Source organism: Bombyx mori, chromosome 24, assembly GCF_030269925.1.
Source record: "Bombyx mori chromosome 24, ASM3026992v2".
In the NCBI taxonomy this organism is placed as follows: Eukaryota; Metazoa; Arthropoda; class Insecta; order Lepidoptera; family Bombycidae; genus Bombyx; species Bombyx mori.
Genome location: NC_085130.1, coordinates 17,608,359 through 17,632,370, shown reverse-complemented (window position 1 = coordinate 17,632,370; position 24,012 = coordinate 17,608,359). Strand labels below are relative to the sequence as shown.

General features: G+C 41.4%; 1 protein-coding gene across 2 annotated transcripts in view; it reads left to right on the top strand.

Moving 5' to 3' along the window:
* Positions 1-24,012, top strand: part of LOC101742826 (LIM domain-binding protein 2) — a 74,377-nt gene that overhangs the window by 9,215 nt on the left and 41,150 nt on the right. For both annotated transcript variants that reach the window (XM_038019617.2, XM_038019618.2), the window contains exon 2: positions 13,929-14,311. In XM_038019617.2, the coding sequence (XP_037875545.1) occupies positions 13,929-14,311 (383 nt within the window). The remainder of the gene's footprint in view (positions 1-13,928; positions 14,312-24,012) is intronic.

Genomic DNA, 24,012 nt, shown 5'->3' with positions numbered 1-24,012 from the left:
TACTGGTGGTAGGACCTCTTGGGAGTCCGCACGGGTAGGTACCACCACCCTGCCCATTTCCGCCGTGAAGCACTAATGCGTTTCGGTTCGAAGGGTGGGGTAGCCGTTATAACTATACTGAGACCTTAGAACTTATATCTCGAGGTGGGTGGCGCATTTACGTTGTAGATGTCTATGGGCTCCAGTAACCACTTAACACCAGGTGGGCTGTGAGCTCGTCCACCCATCTAAGCAATAAAAAAAAAAAAAACGTTGTAGATGAACCATTTAAATGTCATGGGCTCCAGTAACCATTTAACAACAGGTGGGCTGTGAGCTCGTCCATCCATCTAAGCCAGTCTTTCTCAAAGTGGGCGATAACGCCCCCTGGGGGGCGTTTGAAACCTAGAGGGGGGCGTTAAGGGGCCCAGGAAAAAATGGGGGGCGTTGATGTGGGTTAGGGGGGCGCTGTAAAATTTGTAATTTCATTTACTTTATAGTATTTTAAATTTCACTAAAATTAAAATTCACCTACTACACAATAACGAATAATTAGTTTATATTTCTACCCTGTATGATGTTATAAAAACTTAAAATAATTAACATAGATTTCGTAGGATAGCCCGCACACCGTACGCAATCAAGTTTCTGCGGAACATGATCGATGATAAAATTAGAGCAATTTTACCTTAATTATATTTCTCCAGAAATTATTTTAAACATTAGAAAAAAAACCACCATGCGGAGTTTTAAAATATTACACATACGTAAACTAACACAAATTGAGATTTTCTTTACTTTCTTTCTTATTTTTAACATAAGGGCATTTTACAGCATTTTCCTAGCATTTTATAAGAAATTACTGATGTAAAAATCATAATTTTTATATAAAATGGAAATGCGTATATAATTATTGTTCAAAAACTTGTCTTAGATTATTATTTTTTACAATTTACCCATTACCGTCCAATGTCAAATAGTATAGTAAGCATCGATATATTACCAGTGGTAATATATTACCAGTGTTATATTACCATAATATATTACCTAGATAGTAAGCCTAAACAGCTCACTTATTGTAAACATTGTTTACTATTTTATTTCTATATAATAATAGGTTGGGGGAAAAGTTTCTTCGCATTTTTTAAGAAAATTCACAACATTTTTTAATATAGTTTATTCACATTTAACTAAAGTATGTCCGTACCATTTTGTTCGATAACTTTTTGCCATCTTGTAGGTAGGGACATGATCCCATTGCTATAGAAATTTTGGGGCTTCTGATCAAAATACCGCGACAATTGGTTTTGGCAGTCCTCTCGTGATGATAACCTGACACTGCCTAAAGAATTCTGAAGAGACCGAAACAGGTAGAAATCTGAAGGTGCAAGGTCAGGACAATACGGCGGATGCATTTACACCTCCCAGCCAAGCTCTTTTAATTTTTGCTGAGTGGCTAAAGATGTGTGAGGTCTAGCGTTGTCGTGATGAAAAACCACACCCCTTCTGTTGATTAATTCCGGCCGCTTTCTCTCAACTTCTTGCTTTAATCTCATCAGTTGTTCGCAGTAGAGTTCAGAATCGATGGTCCTGCCTGGTGGTAACAGCTCATAATGTAACTAGTCAGGTCATAAGTATTGTCACACAGTAAAAACTTTTCTTTTAGAATGCTGGCCACAAAAAAGTTTATTGAATTCGAATTTCGAATTGTTCATGAAAATAAAAATGTATACTAATAGAATTTTACTCATCTTTAAATATGGAGTGGACGCTTAAAGAAGACTTTGTTGCAGTTATTGCGTTGCATCGTTGCGGTTACGCACCAATTCAAATTTTTAACATACTGAAAATTTTGAATAAAACCAAAAGATTCGTTTATCGTACCATCAAACGATACAATGAAGACTCTAGTGTAGATGACAGGTCAAGAAGTGGTCGCCCTCGGCTGTTAGGACTCCAGCAGTGATAAAAGCTGTGAAGGCGCGAATTCAAAGAAATCCCAAACGTAAGCAGAAACTGTTGGCCCTTCAGATGGGGTTAAGCAGAGCCACGGTGAAAAGGGTGTTAAATGAAGACTTAGGGCTTCGGGCATATCGAAGAAAAACAGGACATCGTTTGAATGCTCGTCTAATGGACCTGAGACTGAAGAGATGCCGCGCTTTGTTGAAGTGGTACGCGGGAAAAAAATATCGGGAAATTCTTTTTTCGGATGAAAAAATTTTTACCGTAGAAGAGAGCCACAACAAACAAAATGATAAGGTGTACGCACACAGTAGTGAAGAAGCGAGCAACCGTATTCCGCGTGTCCAACGAGGTCATTTTCCATCCTCGCTCATGGTATGGTTGGGAGTTTCTTATTGGGGCTTAACAGAGGTACATTTTTGTGAGAAAGGTGTAAAAACGAATGCAGTTGTGTATCAAAATACAGTCCTGACGAACCTTGTGGAACCTGTTTCTCATACAATGTTCAATAACAGGCACTGGGTATTCCAACAAGATTCGGCGCCAGCTCATAGAGCGAAGAGCACACAAGACTGGCTGGCGACGCGTGAAATCGACTTCATCCGGCACGAAGACTGGCCCTCCTCCAGTCCAGATTTGAATCCGTTAGATTACAAGATATGGCAACACTTGGAGGAAAAGGCGTGCTCAAAGCCTCATCCCAATTTGGAGTCACTCAAGACATCCTTGATTAAGGCAGCCGCCGATATTGACATGGACCTCGTTCGTGCTGCGATAGACGACTGGCCGCGCAGATTGAAGGCCTGTCACGGAGGTTATTTTGAATAAACTTTAGTGTCATAAGAATCTATGTTTTGCTAAGTTCATTTTTGTATATGAATGGTTACATAATGATTAAACTTGTTTCAATTATTTTACATTAAACATGTGACAGAATTTATGACCTGACTAGGTATAATGCCCTTTCCAATCCCACCACACACACAGAATCACCTTGTTGCGAGTTAACCCGGGTTTCGCCAGAGTCTGTGAAGCCTGACCGGCCTTTGACCACAACCTTTCTCGTACGTTCTTGTCGTACGTGATCCACTTTTAATCACCAGTTATCAGCTTCTTCAAAAATGGTTCGGTTTCATTACGTCATTATAAAGAATCACAAATGAGTACACGGTTCATTAGGTTTCTTTCAGTGAGCTTTTTTGTGTACCCAGTTTTTTTCAAATGCGCCGTAACTATTTTGTGGTCAATTCCCAGTTCTTCAGTTACGTCGTAACTAGTGATATGCCGATCTTGCCCCACTTTTTCAAACATGGCATCGATTTTATCCGTAATAGGGCGACCAGAGCGACGTGCATTTTTGACATCAAAATTTCCGGATTGAAAACGTTTAAACCAAATTTTTGCTACTCTCACAGACACTGCACTAGGTCCATAAACATCGCAATTTTTTTTCACGGCTTGCGTTGCTGTTTTACCTTTTTTGTAGTAAAATTTTAAAATGTATCGAATATCTTCATTAGATTCCCTCATCTTGACAGTACGAAAAATTAATAAAAATCACACATCTTCCTAATTTTAATTTGGAATTATCTTCTTTCGAATTTAAACTTTTAATGATACCAAAACCAGCCAGATACAAATAGTATAGCCAAATAGATTTTATTACAAGTTCATACATTTTTAGCTATTGCATATCTTTTATCGCGGGCCTTGAGCGCGGTGACCGAATCATGAAATTCCGTAACGAAAAAAACCTAACATCCTTCACTCCGCCTACCATGTAGCTCGCGTTCAACACATTCACACGTTGCGCTTGTGTGGTTTTGTGAATAAGCGCGTGGCGTGACGTTACACTGCATGCGCATCATGAAAAGTCTGCCCATCTCTCTCTCGCGCGGTTTAGCTTATGAGTGTTAAGGGGACAGTTAAGGTTTTGCCTTAATTATGGTTTAATATAGCGTGGTCTTGTTTTATTATTGTTTTAATATTAAATTATCATTGTCTAATTATAATGTCATCAGTTGATAAAAAATGCTATGCAATATATAATAGCTTTACTGCTGCAGTTCCCGAGTGCCACACGTTTTTTTTTTTTGTCATGAGGAAATCGCCGGACTTCCGCCCTTCACTGGGGATGGAGGGCAGGGCATGTCGGAGTCGAACCGACTAAAACCTCCTGTCGCTCAACAACCAGCATCCAAACCTCGCATGAGACAGAGCTCATGAAAAGGCAAAGGGGGATAGTGAAGCGCTTAGTGCGGAGCACATCTCTCCCATCACCCTCCCCCCTCGGGACGCCGGACTGGCGGTCGTCGGCGCCACGACCACCAGCCCTCTCGGTCGGCAGGCTGTCCGAAGCCCGCTTAGATGGCGCCGGTTAGAATGTCTATCCTAAGGAATACCCCGCTGGGTCAGAACCAGCGTGGGTTGAGGATAGCCGGCCTTCCATCACCCGGATGCTCATGCGTAAAACGTGTGCAGAGCAGCTTGCACGTCGTCTTCTTGGGCCCCCTTCGCCGGTCCCCAGGCCGACATGTGAGGGAGACCCGAAACACTTAGAGGGCCAGGGCTTGGGCGAAATCCGTTTCCCTGGATCCCGCTCGACGGCGGCGGGCCTGTGCATCTCTCACGCGCCCCGTCACCCCCTTTTGAGAGATGGTGTACTCGTAGAAGTCGAGCATCGCTTTCCACGACTCGTCGTCACCGAGCATCGATGCCAAAACACTCGGCAACGACAAGTCGTTTCCTATTTTTGTGACGAGGACACGCTGCCACCCCTCCCATGCGGGGCAGGCGACGAGCGTATGCTTTGCCGTGTCCAAGTCGCAACCACAATGGTGGCACTCTGCCGTTGGCTCAGCTCCGATCCGGTGCAGAAACTCACCGAAGCAACCATGCCCAGTGAGTACCTGCGTGAGTCGAAAAGTGAGGCGTCCTTTGTCACGATTCACCCAATTTACAAGAACCGGGCGAATCGCCTCGATGGTCTTACGACCAGCCACGAAGGATCGGCCAGCCGCCTGGACCATGACTCCAGCACGGACCGCCGAGATTGGGCCCTCCGCGCTCTGACCACACTGGGGCTGGGACGCGCCACGCCCCGGGCACGAAGGTTAGCCCGCCACTGATAGTCAGCGGCGAGCGCCTCCGCCTCCAGGACCCAAGGCGGCGTCCCAGCCAGTACACACGCCGCCTCGAAAGAGATGGTGCGATAACCACGGATGATCCTGACCACGATGGTGCGTTGCGGCCGTTGCAGCAACTTCGCTACCCCCACGGCCAGTGACTGGCCCGACACGCCTCGTATAAGGCCATTGACCGCACCACCCCCGTATAGAGACAGCGCGTCACCTGGTCAGGCCCCCTGATGTTGGGAAGAAGCCGGCTTAACGCGCCGGCCACCCCCAACAAACGAGGGACCAGGTTCTGAAAGTGAACACAGAAGGTCCAACGACTGTCCAGAATGAGGCCAAGGTACTTCAACTGCACCCCGACCCGATACGGACGCCGCCAACCACGATATGGGCATCGACAGGTGGCACTCTCCGGGGCCTGTGGAACCACATGGCCTCGGATTTACTGAGTGTCACGTCGAGGCCCAATCTCCTGATTTTGCCGACGACATGCGCCACCCCAGCGGTGGCAAGACGAGCAAACTCAGCAAAACTCCCTCCCCGGGACACGACCAGCGTGCCGTTTGCGTAACAGATTACGCCTAGGCCCGGGAGGAGGGCACCTCTCAGTACCCAGTCATACCCGATATTCCACAAAAGGGGGCCGAGCACCAACCCCTGTGGAACACTGCGCACGACCGGGAACCTGTGCACGATCCCACCGTGTCCAGTACACGTGACCGATCTGTCCTCCAAGTAGGAAGCCACCAGTCGGCGAGGGTAGGGGGGGGGGCACTCCGTGTCTTACCAGGGGCATTTTTTTAAATACAAGAACACCTATTGCGGCATAACTATAATAGTTAGACATATGCTGTCGCGACACTTTTTGTAAATAATAATGTTTTTTACAAAGTCGTAGTACCTTATTTTATTCTATCATCAATACTTTTCGTAGGGCACGCGACGTAAAGAATATTTTAGGTAATTTTTTTTACACCTTGGGTTAAATTATTGGAGTTTTAGTAAGGATACCTAATTTTTTTCAAAAAAGATTATAGCCTATGTCACTCGGGAATAGTGAAGCTTCCAAACAGTGAAAGAATTTTTCAAATCGGCTTAGTAGTTTCGGAGCTTATTGAATACAAACAAACAAACAAATCTTTCCTCTTTATAATATTAGTATAGATATTAATTATTACGAACAATAAAAACGCTGACTTAGGCGGCGGTTTTTATTTGAACCAGTTCTAAATTATAAACTAATATTCTATGAAAAATTACCCATATTTATCTATAATACGAAATGATATTAATTTATTTTTCGTAGTTTCCTTCCATCTTGCGTCGATAATCCTCAATACTGAGGGTCGTGGCCTCCTCTAATAACTTTCTCCTGCATCATCTTGCGCCATTCCTGCCTGTCCTCGGCTGTGTGGATAGCAACGTGGACTGAGGTATTGAGAGTGGAGCGTATTTGGTCCGACCAGCGCATTGGATTTCTGCCTCTGTGCCTTCTCCCGCATACCTTGCCTTTTACCAGCAGCTTTTCCAAATTGTCACCTCTCTTTCTGGCGATATGTCCAAAGATCTCTAAACTCCTCCGCGCGCATGTAGTGCTGAGGCGCATTGGAATATTGAGCTCGATAAGAATGGATTCGTTCGTTCTGTGTTCTGTCCAACGAATCCCGAGCATTTTCCTCCAGCACCACATCTCAAACGCGTCGATGCGTTGGCGGTCGGCTTCCTTGAGGGTCCAAGTCTCTGCGCCGTAGAGAAAAATGGAAAAGACGAGGGAGTTGACGAGCTGCTTTTTGGTATTCCTCGAGATGTTTCTGTCCCCCCAAACACGGTCCATTTGGGACATAGCTCTCTTTGCCATACTGATTCGCCTTCTGAGGTCCTTTTCGGAGGATCCATTACTAGCTATGACGGAGCCCAGATAAATGAAATCCTCTACGACTTCCAGGTTTAGCTTATTCGTAGTTTAATAAGTTATTATTGTTAGTAGTATTATTTACTTGTCGAAATATAAATTTTTAATTATCTTATGATGAAAATCTTATATTAATGAGAAAGGTATTCAACAAAAATAGTTTCGTTCTAATAAATTAGCATAGTAATAGTACAGTGAACTAGCAATTTATTTTGGTAATTCTGAATTTAAACAAACATATTGATGAGAAGAATTCATTTTTACTTTGCAAATTTGTAATTACACGCTCTGTAGCAATGTACGGACATATAATAATATGAAGAAACAATAATAGCATCTACAAATACATATGTACTACGTGGTACTACATTTACTAAAATTAATACAACATTTATTAATTAAATTAATGAAATTGTGATTTTAAAGTTTTAGGGGTGTATAAAAAATGGGGGCGCTGAAAAATAATTGATTTGCAAAGGGGGCGGTAAAAGAAATAAGTTTGATAATCACTGATCTAAGCAATAAAAATAAAAAAATAAAATTATCCCGCGAAATTGTTCAGAATACGACATTCTTAAAGTCGGTTAAAAATATTATTTTCATTTAAATACAAATAAAGAGGATGCACCTGCAGTCGAGTTCACGGCCCTAGAGAACAAAGATGTTGGCACGCGATCAGAACCCACCTCCGCGTGCTCATAGCGCCCTGGTATTTTAATTAGTTGTTAGTACCATACTCATGTTTTATGGAAATTGTTTTATTTGCGTAATTACTGGTGGTAGGACCTCTTGGGAGTCCTACCACCTAGAGCAGGGGTGGGCAAAAGCCGGCCCGCGGGCCGGATCCGGCCCTTTTGCTAATTTTATCCGGCCCGTTGAAAAATTCCGCACATAAATTTTTTTATACTCTTTTATGAGATTTTGTTGACATCAGCATTAAAAAAGCATATGCGGTATAGTCCTCCGGCCCGGGAGACATTTTGAAAATTTCATTTTGGCCCGCGCTTTAAAGTATTTGCCCACCCCTGACCTAGAGGGTCCTGGGGGTACGTACCACCACCCTGCCTATTGCTGCCGTGAAGCAGTAATGCGCTTCGGTTTGAAGGGCAGGACAGCCGTTGTAACTATACTTGAGAACTTATATCTCAAGGTAGGTGGCGGTATTTACGTTGTAGATGTCTATGGGCTCCGATAACCGCTTAGCATCAGATAGGTCGTGAGCTGTTCCACCCACCTAAGTAATAAAAATAAAAATTCAATAAATGGTTTGTTTGGAAAAGTAATTTTTAATTACTGTCCCTATGGAAGGCAATCATAATGATAATGACGTCAGTGACGGTGATTACGTCATCATTTTAAAAACACCATGGAACCAGCCATTCCGTCATAACTTTACGTAGAGTCGACTATTATCAAAGCCGGCAATGTGACTTTTGGACAATTATTGGTAAATCAGAAAAACGAATTATTGACTTTGTATTCCATTGGCAGTCACTAAACTCTTCTGAACGACATCTTAGATAAATAACAGGTTAAATATTAACCTTTATTTAATGCAGATTTTGAACCGTATTCTTTGAAGGAGACGATTATATTCAAATCAATCTGTATTGACATATCAATAACATTTTTTTGTCCAAATGCACAGATTGCCACCTTTGATATGATTGCCACTATTATGATTGTATTTTATACTTCTATACTCACAAATTTCGCCAAGACTACACTATAAAAAATATTAATAAAGACAAACAATATTTAATCTATTCTCAATTTGACAACAGACGTCAAGAACAAAAGTTTGACAATAAATAGTATGCATGCGTGTGTGCGTCAAATACATGCTATGTAGTGTGTGTAATGTTTTCTTTATTGATTTAAAGTATCTTTTACACATTTTTAAAAAAAAGTATTAGCATTGTGCACTTCTTCTCTATATTCTCTATAAGTGTGAGAAATTTCATACTCGTCCGTCCGCGCAATTTTCGTAAAAAGGGACACAAAGTTTTTGCTTCACGTATTAATAATATATAGATAATTCTACTGAACGTGTGTATGTGGTATCGCTTAAAACCAAACCAAATAGAATTTCACACCTCGATATATTATTGCGTAGGCAGGTGAACAAGCTCACAACGCACTTGATGTTAAGTAGGCATCGGAGCCGCTAAAATTCTGCATATTCCACATTGAGACGAATTCTAGAGTGCTAAGAACCGGGAAAAGTCACATACGGTCACCGAAGTACACCGCGCGCTATATCATTTAGGCCCCGACGACTTCAGAATGAAAATAATCATTTTTAATTCGAAATAGTGGTCGCCTATTAGTCGAAATTCGACCACAATTAATTAAAATTATAAGTTTGAACATTATTATGGTTCTGTTGTAAAATACTTCACTTCTATAATCACAGATTACGCCAAGACTACACTGTAGATATCTAATATATAAAATTCTCGTGTCACAATGTTCGTTCCCATACTTCTCCGAAACCGCTTGACCGATTCTCATGAAATTTTTTATACATATTCAGTAAGCCTGAGAATCGGCTACTATCTATTTTTCATACCCCTAAGTGATTAGGGTTGTCCACCCCTAACTTATTTTTTTTTATTTTGACTTTTTTTTTTGTTATAATGAGTCGTGGTTGAATGAGGTTTTGTTATTTTTATTATATATTCCCTCATCGTTCACAGCACTACATACCTCTTTCACTCATTTACCACATCCTTACACACTTACAATAAGTTTTTTTTTTTTCTACACAAAAATTCCCTAGAAATATATGGCAAAACAATGTTTGCCGGGTCAGCTAGTAAATACATAATATTAAAGACAAACAATATTAATCTATTGTCAATTTGACCGCAGACTTTAAACAATAAACAAAACAGTATATAAGGACATGGTGTGTCAAATATATGGTAGGGCGGGTAATGTTTTCATTTATTGATTTAGTGTACTTTTTTTTTATTGCTTATATGGGTGGACGAGCTCACAGCCCACCTGGTGTTAAGTGGTTACTGGAGCCCATAGACATCCACAACGTAAATGCGCCACCCACCTCGAGATATAAGTTCTAAGGTCTCAAGTACAGTAACAACGGCAACATTTATGCATACTTCAAAAAAAATTACATTCAGCATTTCTTCTCTATATTCTTCATAAGTGTGCTTTTCATACTCCTCCGTGCGCGCAATTTTCGTAACAAGGTGTACAAAGTTTTTGCTTCACGTATTAATATATAGATACATAAATAAATAGTCAAGTTTGTCTGCCCTCGGTACTTGTAAGTACAATAACCTTATTAAAATACCAGGGAGTCATAGAGGCGAGATGTGCTTGGATGGAGTCACGACACAAGATATCAACGTGCGGTGCGAGCGAAGCCGCGTGTCTTGGTCACCTCGCAAGAGCCCCTTAAAAAATGTTATAATAAATATTTTGTTACCTATGACATTGTCCTTTTTAAATACTAGTACTAATATACTTATTTAAAGCGTAATTGGGTTTTTGAAAAAAAAAATTTTACTGTGATAAATGGAAATATCATAAGTTTTTATAAAAAAACAATATTTTTGTTTTTTTTTTGGCTATATTTAAAAAGTTATCAAAATGAATGTAAACACAATGATAATAACTCATAAATGAAAAAAAAAAAGATTTAGTTATTTTTAGGGGCGAAATAAAAGGCTTTCTTTTATTTTATTTCATGTATTTTTATTAGTACTATATGACTCGATGAAAACCACTGCCTACAAGCTATGCGATCCTGGTACTTTGCGAAATAAAATAATAGAAAATGTGAATCAATTTCTCTGTAAAATTCGCTGTCTTTAGTACCCATGCCGTTACCATGCCATCAGCATACCATTTAAGGTCAAGTGGATCATGAGCACGTTCATCACTAACTAGCTCGCTTATTCTTAAAGAGTATTCTTTTGCAGCTTAGATTAATAGGCCAAACTGGTGTCAGAACTCGGCGGCTTTTCGCAATCCACCTTTATTTAAGTTTTTTTTATTGCTTAGATGGGTGGACGAGCTCACAGCCCATCTGGTGTTAAGTGGTTACTGGAGCGCCGTAGACATCTACAACGTAAATGCGTCACCCACTTTGAGATATAAGTTCTAAAGTCTCAGTATAGTTACAACGGCTGTCCCAACCTTCAAACCGAAACGCATTACTGCTGCTTAAAAATAGGCAGGGTGGTGGTACCTACCCGCGCGGGCTCACAAGAGGTCCTACCACCAGTAATTACGCAAATTATAATTCCTCCTGATTTTGTGTCTCAAATAACTTTTAAAATAAAAACTATACGTTAAAAACCTTATTTCTACAAAGATAACTGGCATTCAGTCATTGCATTGGCAAGTTCCAAAACGTATACTATTTCTATAACGGTTGCACAACAAATGTAACAACGCCACGCTTACGTCAATGAAGCGGGCACGCTGTATAAGCGGTAGCGATTATATCTTAGCGGTCTTCTATTGTTATTGCTGTTCATGACGATGGTGAAGAAGAAACCACGCATGACAGTTAATTTTAATAGTTTATTTAAATACTTGTAAAATACATTATTTATTAACAAATGTTGACGCGTGTCACCTGGCTGGTCGACAAACACTAATCTTAGGCCGCGGGCGCATCCTCCTCCCGCTGCCTTCCCCCGTCCCCTCTCTCACCCTGAACGTCGTGAACATTGCTTACATCTACTTTAAAAATTCATTAGACGTTAGTGCGCGAATCATCGATATATCGACTGCCTATCAAGGCGTACTAAATAATGATCGAGCTTCGCTCGGCTTTTTGTTGTTGATAATTTGTGTTTTTTAGAAATTATATTTAAATCGAATGATAAAATATGAATAATATTTTTCGATCTTACCGGCAGAATATTAAAAAAAAAATTGAACAAGTTATTTAAAGAAAAAATCAAAATTATCGATAAAGTTGATTATTGAAAACACGAATAAAACAACATTTTCTGAAAATAAATCGTAGCTAGATCGATTTATCGCCCCCGAAATCCTCTGTATTATGAAAATCGTTGGGCCGTTTCCGAGATTCAGATTATGCATATTATTATATTAATATACAAGAATATAAATAACCATTTAAATTTATTTTACTGTGAATTTAGCATTGTTTTGTTGTAAGTTAAAGTTTTTATAGGCAATTTTTTTTGTTATATCCTGTAGCAATTTTGTGCAATATATGTGAAAATAATTTTACCAGTAAGAGGGTTAAATCTGTTCTTTAAAGGCGAATACCAATTGTGTTTATGATTTCTTTTTTCAACAGTTTTAGCAAATTCAAAATAATTTTAAAACAGATTTTCTATATTAATTTAGTGCGATTGCCCCCCTTAATTATCAAATTGTCCCCTTGTGGGGCGTGGGCCCCACGTTGGGAAACACCGGACTAAACTAAACCCGCTACACTGGTAACCTAGAGGATTATGCCCCCGTAACAGGGCGAGTAGGTGAGCTCACGGTGCTCTAACTTGACGACGTTGCTAACACTAGCCCTAGCAAGAGCAGTGTGTCGCAGAATCTACCACCGGATCGGAAACGCGGCCCACTGAGAAGATCCAGCGAGAAACTCAGTGAGCTGTAGACAGCGATCGGTCCATGCCCTCCCATAGACACAGCCCACTGAGTTGCTCGCCGGATCTTCTCAGTGGGTCGCGTTTCCGATCCGGTGGTAGATTCTGCGAAGCAATGCTCTTGCTAAGGTCAGTGTTAGCAACACTCTGGTTTGAACCCCGTGAGCTCATCTTTTTTTTTAATTTTTTTTTTATTGCTTAGGTGGTTGGACGAGCTCACAGCCCACCTGATGTTAAGTGGTTACTGGAGCCCATAGACATCTACAACGTAGACGCGCCACCCACCTTGAGATACAAGTTCTAAAGTCTCAGTATAGTTACAACGGCTACCCCACCCTTCAAACCGAAACGCATTACTGCTTCACGGCAGAAATAAGCAGGGCGGTGGTACCTATCCGCGTGGACTCACAAGAGGTCCTACCACCAGTAATTACGCAAATTATAATTTTGCGGGTTTGATTTTTATTACACGATGTTATTCCTTCACCGTGGAAGTCAATCGTGAACATTTGTTGAGTACATATTTCATTAGAAAAATTGGTACCCGCCTGCGGGATTCGAACACCGGTGCATCGCTTCAACACGAATGCACCGGACGTCTTATCCTTTAGGCCATGACGACTTCTCGACCTGCACACGTTAGGGTGAAGCTGAAATAGCCTCTCAAGGCTATCAGCATAGGTAGGAAAAAAAAGGTCCATGCCCTATACGTTCGTCAATCAAACCGCTTCGCTCGTGAACGTAACCTGATCACGGCCGTACACACATTGCTAAAGATAGAAAGTACATGGACAATTGGGCTTTTCGTAACAAAACGCGTTACTTAATTTTAAGACAATCATTTTTGACGTACCTAAATAAAGTCGATTCACTTCGCGGTCGAGACAATCGGTACTGGAGGATTTTTTTGTTCCATACCCTATTTTTTTAATGCTTAGGTGGGTGGACGAGCTCACGCCCCACCTGGCGTTAAGTGGTTACCGGAGCTCATAGACTGCCACCTACCTTGAGATATAAGTTCTAAGGTCTCAGTATAGTTACAACGGCTGCCCTTCAAACAGAAACGCATTACTGCTTTACGGCAGAAATAGGCGGGGTGTTGGTACCTACCTGTGCAGACTCACAAGAGTAATTACGCAAATTATAATTTTGCAGGTTTGATTTGTGAAGTACGTATTTAATTAGAAAAAAATTGGTACCCGCCTGCGGGATTCGAACACCGGTGCATCGCTACATACGAATGCACCGGACGTCTTATCCTTTAGGCCACGACGACTTAAAGCTTGAGCCGCTTAATCTACAACTAGTTTATGTGTCGTGTGTGCGCAGATGTCGGTGGGCCTGCAGCGGCGAGTCCCGGCGCTGGACGAGACGGCCGGCGGCGTGCCCCCCGCCTGGAAGACCGGAAATAGCGAGCCGCCGTTCGCGTCGTTCGCGCCGCCGGCGGGCTCACCGGCCGGACCCGCGTTCGCCGCCTCCCCCGCCCCCTCCACGCCGGGGCCGGGCTTCGGTCCGCCGTACGCCGCTGCCGGGCCCTTTGGCAGCCCGTCAGCGCGGCCGGGCTCCGGCGGCGGGTTCCCCCCCGGCCCCCCGCAGCAGCATTTCCCGCCGGGGTTTGCGCCGCCGGGCTCGCCGTTTCACCCCCACGCGCCGCACCCCCCAATGCCGCCGCACCCACACATGATGGCACCCCTACCGCCGCCTGTTGACAGGTTAGTTTAACTCCTTATTCTAGGGTATCTGTCTGAGGGCCTTGAGAGGCTATTTCAACGTAACCTTAACTAGTAGATGAGCTCATGGGACTCAAACCTGACGACGTTGCTAACACGAACCCTAGCAAGAGCCGTGCTTCGCAGAATCTACCACCGGATCGGAAACGCGACCCACTGAGAAGATCCGGCGAGAAATTCAGTGGGCTGTGTCTGAGAGTTAATTTACTCGTCGAGCCCTTCGTGGCAAGCGACGGGTTCGACGAGAACGATGACCGGTGCTTGAGGTACCTAAAAGCACCGTTAGTGGATCGGGAGGACCCGAAATGACGTGGGGGAGAGGTCGGCAAAGTGCGGCTCTTCTTACTCTTGAGTGTGGCTCTGGCACAAATATCCTACGGGCTTGTCCGGCCTCTAATATTATCCGGCTGTGGACGAAAAAGCCGGTTAATAGTATGTACGGCCATATAATATCAGCAGCACCCCTGACTGATGTCGATTATTATATATAAGGTGGCCGGGACATTGTCGACCAAAAAAATTTTTAGATCCCTCGTGTCGTGGGGTATCCGAATCACCCCCATGTATGGTCCGCGATTTTTGATAGTTTTCGAGTTATGAATTTTTTTCTAATTTTTCGAGAATTTACGACCTAGTCACTTAAAATTATTTTTTTTTAAATTGGAAGACTTTTCAAGACTTTTTTTTTGCAATTAATTTTCTATGAGTTGTTATTTTATGCATAAAATAACCAGCTTCGTTACATTTTTAGAAGTTGTAAAAAATTTGGTGTAAAGAGAAAAAATTACGGTCGGTGAATAAGACTTACATTTTCAACTTTAAATTAAAAACCTAAACAGGTGATTAAATAGTTTCTAAGTGACTTTAATAAAAAATGCGTTAGACTCTCAGCTTTCATAATCAATAAAAAAAAGTATAGCTTAACGGGCTAGTTTGGCTAAAATTGGCCTTCAAAGACAGCGAGGTGGAAAATTTTTAAATTTGTTTGGTCTTACAAAAGAATTTTATTTTGAAACGATAGAGAATGCTAGAAATTAACCAAAACATATCGAGGTTGTTTAAAAAAAGTTTCAATTAAGAAGTGGTTAAAACACAGATAATAATGTCAAAATTTATTTTTAAAATTTACAAAAGGTTTTCAAAGTTACCACCTCCAGCAGCAATACACCTTCTACACCTTGCGTAAGAAATTGTCTTTTAATCGGCTTAATTTTGTTTTATCCTACCTATGCTGATTAATATTATGCTGCTTAATACCGAGAACTCGACATTAACATATCTCCCGGCGAGGAAATTACTCCATAGAGCGCCTTGTCGTTCAGGGCAAAGTAGAAGGCACGAGACCGCGGGGAAGGTTGCCCATGCCATGGACCGACCAGATCAAGTCGGCAGTTGGCGGCAGTCGGGTGTGTTGCTAACACTGGCCCTAGCAAGAGCATTACTTCGCAGAATCTACCACTGGATCGGAAACGCGACCCACTGAGAAGATCCGGCGAGAAACTCGGTGGGCTGTGTCTATGGGAGGATCCCTAAGGACGTGTCTAGGGCAATTGTCATGTCTAAACTTCCTCAACCTCGACTCAATCGAAGATTACGGCTTGTTATTTAAAGAAATTAAAAATTAAATTAATTAAAAAAAAAAAACCGTTATATTATTACAGTTCGATAAAAAATAAAATGTAATTCTTCATTGTGCTTCAAGAAATAAACGTATCCCGAATTTAATCAATCCAAAAAAGTATAATACTTCCACTGGGTTTCTCGTCGGATCTTCTCAGTGGATCGCGATTCCGCGGTGGTAGATTCTGCGAAGCACTGCTCTTGCTAGGGCCAGTGTTAGCAATTCTCTCAGGTTGAGTCCGTGAGCTCACCTACCCGTCCGCACGTAGCTTAGAATAACCTCAGACTACCAACGAATAGGTAGGGGAAAAAAATGTCTTAACTTACTACTTACTATTTACTTATATTTACTGGTGGCAGGACCTCTTGTGAGTCCACACGGGTAGGTACCACCACCCCGCCTATTTTAGCCGTGAAGCAGTAATGCGTTTCCGTTTGAAGGGCGGGGCCGCCGTTGTAACTATACTGAGACCTTAGAACTTATTTCTCGAGATGGGTGGCGCGTTAACGTTGTAGATGCCTATGGGCTTCAGTAACCACTTAACACCAGGTGGACTGTGAGTTCGTCCACCCATCTAAGCAATAAAAAAAATGCGTCATTCACATTCATGATGAATTGTTCGAGATGATACCATCATCTCGTTTTTACCATCGCACCGCCCGCCACCGGAGTAGAGTTCATCCATACTAACTGGAGCTACTGCGGTCATCCACAGTGCGTTTCCAGAGATCTTTCTTGCCACGTACCATCCGGCTTTGGAATGAGCTCCCCTCCACGGTGTTTCCCGAGCGCTATGACAAGTCCTTCTTCAAACCAGGCTTGCGGAGAGTACTTAACGGTAGGCAGAAGGCTTCAAAGTGAGATCTCTTTGAATTCATAATGTCCTACTACTTTATCTAGACTAGTAGACAGCTTGGCTCTGCCCCAGGCATTGCTGAAGTCCATGGGCGACGGTAACTACTCACCATCAGATGGACTGTATGCTCATATGCCTACAAGAGTAATAATAAAAAAAATACGTTTTGATGTCCATGGACTCCTCTAACCATCTAACTTCAGAAAGGCCAAGACCTCGACTGGTTGTTAATAAAATAAAATCTCACTAAAACCACATCCGCAGCGGTGACCGTTTACCATCACATAAGAACGGCGTATGGACCTTCGATAGAAAAAAAAAGCTCAACTTGAGAGAGCAAACTCAAAAAAAAGACTTGTGTCTGTGTGCGAAGTAAAAGATCGTCCGTCGCGTCGCTGTGTGCGTGTCGTAAAACCGCGTATGTGTGAGTTCTCAAATAAAAGGTATGTGCTTGTGTGTGTGTTGCGCTGCGTGTACAGACTGCAGAGTAAATATTAATTATATTGTTGTATTAATTATTATTTTTCAATTTATTAACTATATTAAAATAGGTATTACATATATAAAATAGCATTCATATCGACGAGGCTGTGTGACTTAAGCGACATTTTTGCAGCTTTACAGGAGAGAGAGAAAAATGTCACAACAAAAAAAAACTTCAGCTATTCAAATGGAATAAACTTAATTGAAGTTCAAATTTAGGGTTATACCAAATAAAACGGACATTTAATTACAAAGATAAGTGTCGCGTATTAAGCGGAATGTCGCTTAAACCAAATGGCCTTTCACCGCTCGATATGAAACAGGATAGCTATGATATGAGGTCGTCAACGCGAAAGTGGCCTAACCCACAATTTGTTATATTCAAGCTTACATGTATATTGAAATTTATTTAAAATATAATACATTTTGATGCAAAACCGGCCTATCCACAGTTTCACCCATAGATAAATGATGGCTTTGTTAACATTATTTTTGCGCGTATTGTTTTTTTGCCTCCTCAAATTTAAATTCATGAAAATTCAAACCTAATTGCCTCCATACTAACTTTGGTAGGCTTAGGTCAATTTTGCTCTCGCCTCGAAGGCTCCGTCGGCTGGGCGTCCTTGGGGTGAGCCGCGCCGTCTGGTTGTAGTGTTGACCGCGGTAGCCCCCCCTACCTCATCCGGGTTCTGACCTCGGAGGGGATCGGACGTCGGGTGTAAGAGTGCAGGGGAGTCGTTTAAAAAAGAAAAAGGTCACTTTTGCTCTGAGGGCCTCATATTTAATCGAGAAATAAATACAATTAATTAAATCGGTCTTACGACTAAGGCTGAAGTCATTAATCACAGATAGAATAGAATATAGAGGTATATTGGAAACACGCGCAAATATAAAAAAAAAAAAACAAAAACCGCCTTCAGCATAGTAAAATAAGAACATTATCAATGCAGTCGAACCCAATTAAACATGCATGATTAAGAATAACTCGAAAACCACTGATCGGATCTTTATATTTAAATGTATATCTCGAGAAAAGTTACGTCATATATCGCAGAACCGATAACCGTTGGGGTAGACGTGTTCGGGAGTGGAGACCGCGAACCGGCAAACGTAGTGTAGGACGCCCTCTTGCTAGATGGAGCGACCACCTGCGCAGGGCATCTGGAAATGACTAGATGCGTAGAACCTGGTGCTAGGACCTCTTGTGAGTCCGCGCGGGTAGGTACCACCGCCCCGCCTATTTCTGCCGTGAAGCAGTAATGCGTTTCGGTTTGAAGGGTGGGGCAGCCGTTGTAACTATACTTGGGACCTTGGAACTTGTGTCACAGGGTGGGTGGCGCATTTACGTTATAGATGTCTATCGGCTCCAGTAACCACTTAACACCAGGTGGGCTGTGAGCTCGTCCACCCTTCTAAGCAATAAAAAAATACAAGTGGACTGCCGCAGGCTGATAATGATGATGATAAAGAAAGGTTAACATAGATCGTATATCCTTAGGCCCGCGGTCTGCTCACAACATCTGCAGACCCTTCATGTCCTATATACCCCGCGTGCCTCTTAGGCGCGGGGACCTCGTAGTAGAGATGAGTCGGATTTATTAGAACGGACCCGAGTATTAGGTATTTTACGAGATTAGGCTGCACCTAATCCCAATTTGTTAATGTGTATAATCCACCTGTTCCGCCTAAACTTCGTATTCTTAAAATATAAAATTAAATGTTCAGCATCCGCTCCCACCTGTCTCTGCGATATCTCACTCACTTACACGTTGCAACGTATCTCACAATCCCTAAATGCCTAATCCTAACCACTGAGTTTCTCGCCGGATCTTCTCAGTGGGTCGCGTTTCCGATCCGGTGGTAGATTCTGCGAAGCACTGCTCTTGCTAGGGCCAGTGTTAGCAACACACCCGGTTTTGAGCCCCGTGAGCTCACCTACACGTCAAGGACAAGCTGAAATAGGCTCTCAAGGCTATCAGCATAGGTAGGAAAAAAATGTACGTGATCTTTGTCGCATCAGCCGATAATTAGAGCAATGAGTTGGTGACGAGCAGCCTCCCTTGATTCGGGTCCAAGAGTGTTATTGCAAAGAGAAATGTAGACAAAAATGGATTAGCGCAACGATAGGCAGAGGCTTAGTTCTGCTCCTGGCCCTGCTGATGTCCATGGGCGATGGTAACCACTCATCAACAGTGGCCCGTATTCTCGTCTGCCTACAAGGGCAATAAAATAAAAACATTGGCAACTTGACAATAAGTACATAACAGATGTCACCTCAATTATCTAAGGAGCAATCGACAGTGCAATAGTTGACGACATCTTGAAAATAGAAAAGTAAAAATACAATCAATAATGTATGTTTACATATATACATACATTGTCATATCATTTTAAAGTTTATCGTGGATCGCGAATGTTCGCTCAAGACTGACTCGCATAGCTCTGGGTTACCTGAACGAATAATATTGCCAGGCATAGAAAAGAAAATTTGCCAAAAAACACATTTTAAATAGAATTACAAAATGTTTACAAAGACGGATTCCTTCCCCTACCTACCGCTTCTTAGTTCCAATCATTCGTATGCGCACATCCAAATTAAATTCAATCTTGATGTTTCACTCAAAATATATCCAACCACCTTCAAACTAGTATTGATCTCACAAATTTTAAATTACATTACGCGTTTAGAACGCAATGCAGATATGTTTTTTCGAATGGGGAATTTTTTTATGATGATTCGATGTACACCGGCTGCACACACGAAAAAGTGTCACGTTCCACCTAAGCCTGAGCGTGCGAACGAGAGCGCGGAATAAGCGATAGAGAGGCACGATCGGCCCGAGCGTTGGCTTGTGACACATTTATCTCTCTTCTCGCATGACGTCAGAGCTAGCATTTCGAACAGTTCGGCTACTGACCTTATCACGTAAAACTATCGTCCGTAAACCGACTTTACAAACAAACAATATTATTTTTTTAACTGTCACTGTGTTAAGAATTCGCAGTTTTATATTCTACAATTTTTATACTACCGTTTAAAAAAATTAAAATTAAAATTTATAATATACATAATTTAAAATATAATTTTCATAATTAGTTTTATTGTTGTGAATTATCTAACGGTACAGGCCTACCGCGCACCGGTACTATGTATACGTTATTGCCGTACCGACCAGCGTATCTTGGTCTCTGCCTCTCGCGCCCGCTTTTCGCTCAAGTACGCCACGAACTAAAGACGCTTGTACATTATAACGAAACATGATGAATTGTTTTTTTTTTAATGGAGTATAATTCATCAGTATACCTGTTTCATCACGGCTGAACCCTTGAATCCACCTTCCACATAGTGAAACTGCAAAAGTCTCCGGGCCCCCAGAAATCATTCCATCTACAAAAAAGAAAATAATGTCGTATCTAACATTATAATCTATCTATCTATCTATATATATAAAAATGAATTGCTGTTCGTTAGTCTCGCTAAAACTCGAGAACGGCTGGACCGATTTGGCTAATTTTGGTCTTGAATTATTTGTGGAAGTCCAGAGAAGGCTTAAAATGTAGATAAATATGAAAATGGTCGGAATTAAATAAATTTTGTTTTCCCTTTGATGTGTCCCCCGTCGGACGGATTCCTTTTGTTTGTTTTAAGTTTTTTTTATACAAAAGTTTAGGTGTTTTATTTGAGTCGACTATTATCAAAGGCGGCAATCTGACTTTTGGACAATGATTGGTAAATCAGAAAAACGAATTATTGACTTTGTATTCCATTGGCAGTCACAAAACTCTTCGGAACGACATCTTAGATAAATAACAGGTTAACTATTAACCTTTATTTAAAGCAGGTTTTGAACCGTATTCTTTGAAGGAGACGATTATATTCAAATAAATCTGTATTGACATATCAATAAAAATTTTTTGTCCAAATGTACAGATTGCCGCCTTTGATAATAGACGACTCATTTATCGATTGAGGCACTACGAAGTATGCCGGGTCAGCTAGTTTAATAAAAAATAAATAACTGGGAATAAATCACACGCGGTCATCCAGACCCCAAATTAGGATTCCCTGTTATAAGTACCAGAGACTGACATACATACTTATATACGTTTAAATATATATAGATAATAAACACCCAGACGAAGAACAAACAAACCTGTTCATCACACGAATATTTGTCTGACGCGGGAATCGAACCCACGACCCTCGGCATAACAGTCAGACCTCTACCTACTGCACCACCGGGTCAACTAAACATAGTCATGTACATCTCCAAAAAGTAAATTAAACAATTAAATCAATTTCTTTTTTTAACAACGTAACATTGTAACTTAATTGCCGTTATTACCTAATAAAACGATTTAATGATTTTTTTATATTTAATTGTTAACCGAATTTTGTTGTTTTTAAAAAAAAATAACTTACGGTTTTTTTTTTATCTCGCGTTTGCTTATTACGATTATTTATAAGGGTTTTCGTCTTCACGATGAAGAGGTTCCCGGGTTTTAGATAAGAGGGCATGACCTTCAAACGAGGCTTGAAGAGGAGAGTGCTTAGCGGTTGACGGCTTGGCTCAACCCTCCCATTGCTGATGTCCATGAGTCATAACCACTTACCTTCACGTGGGCCGTATGCTTGGCTGCCTGCAACGGCAATTCAAAGAACTTAGTACACTGAAAGACGTTCGCAAGGAGAATTTTTTTGTTATTGCTTAGATCGGTGAACGAGCTCACGGCCCACCTGGTGTTAAGTGGTTACCAGAGCCCACAGACATCTACAAAGTAAATACCGCCACCCACCTTGAGACATGAGCTCTAAGTTCTCAGTTAACTCCGGTAGCACTTAACACTAGCTGCGCCGTGAGCTCATTCACCCGATTTTAGAGTAAAAAAGATAAGTCCTGAATTCAACCTACCAGGATATCATAACTAATGAGGAGGCTGTCCACTAATTTATGATTCAAATTGTAATGAATTTCGGTGTGTGAGTACCAGGCGATCATAACTAACAAAGAGGCTCAACTTCCTCATAGAATGTTTTACCAAACTTTAAAAAAAGTTTCTCTACTCTGTGTAAAATTTTTTTCGAGGTGTCGCAATTTTGATTTATTTGTGAGTTGGTTTTTTTATGAATGAAGGATTACTGGTGGCCCAGAGGTCTTTCCAGTTTCACCAGGATAGGTGGGAGACCAAAGGCTCAGCCAGGAGGGGTGGGATTTGCTAACAGCTACCCGAGCGTCATTGAGAGATGGTGTTTCTCGTTTGGTCTATGTTTAAATTGTCTCAAGATCCTACCATCAGTTTTTGAGCTATCCATAATAATACAGACACTGACGGTAATTTTAATTTTCTGAAGTTGAAAGTTTTTTTTCTTTATAATTTCTATAATATATTAGTGAAGCAAAAACTTTGTACCACTTTTTACGAAAATTGCTCAGACGGAGGATTTTGAAATTTCCCATACTTATAGAGAATATACAGAAGGAGTGCAGAATGCTAATATTTCTCTTTAATTATCCGTAAAAAAATGCATTAAATCAATAAAAATATCATTACACACACTACCATGTATTTGACACACACGCATTTAAGTATATCTTTTGTTTATTATTAAAGTCTGTAATCACATTGAGAATAGAATATTATTGTTTGTCTTTAAGATTATTTAGCTATAGTGTATTTTTGATAAAATCTGTGATTAAAACAGTATAATAAATAGTCTATGACAATAGAACCATAATAATGTTTAAACTTATGATTTGAATTAATTATAGGTGAATTTTAACCCACTGTGTTTCTCAATGTGTCGCGTTTCCCACCCGGTGGTAAATTCTGCGAAGTACTGTTCTTGCTAGGGCCAGTGTTAGCAACACCTCTGGTTTGAGCCCCGTGAGCTTACCTACACGCTAGGGTAACGCTATAACCCCTCAAGGCTATCAGCATAGGTAGGGGAAAAAAAGGCGAATTTCAACTACTGGGCGAACGCTAGAAATTTTAAAGACACCTTCATATTGCAATCCGCGCAGTGTGTAAGCTCCGTTATCTAGTCATTACAGGGCCCTGTGCGACTGGTCGCTAAACCTAAGACTGTGTGGAGGCGCCGTGTGCTCCAAACGTCTGTCGGCTAGTACGATCACAATCATTCAATTCACAATAACAAAAAAAAATAAAAAAAAACAATTTCCATTTTAGACAAAACTCTAGATTCGCCTAAATTAAAACTCTTACCTGGAAAAGTTGATCTACTGCACAAATATCTCTGCTAACTTATTTGATGCATTTATTTGAGTCCGCGCCGGTAGGTACCACCACCCCGCCTATTTCTGCCGTGAAGCAGTAATGCGTTTCGGTTTGAAGGGTGGGGCTGCCGTTGTAACTATACTCGAGACATTAAAACTTATATCTCAAGGTGGGTGGCGCATTTACGTTGTAGATGTCTATGGGCTCCAGTAACCACTTAACACCAGGTGGGCTGTGAGCTTGAGCATCTAAGCAATAAAAAAAAAACTTATTTTCAATGTTAATCATGTTTCGTTGTGCAAACTCTCTCTCTCTCTCTCTCTTTCTGAAAATCAATAACCTAAGACCATATCGTGTTTACGGGATATCAATAGAGCCATAACCGCTTAAAATCGGGCGGACCGCGACCACATTCACTCGTCTAAGGCATTGTTAACAAACTAAGCTTTCAGTTGAGTTCGCTGGCGACCATGTTGACTTGTTGGC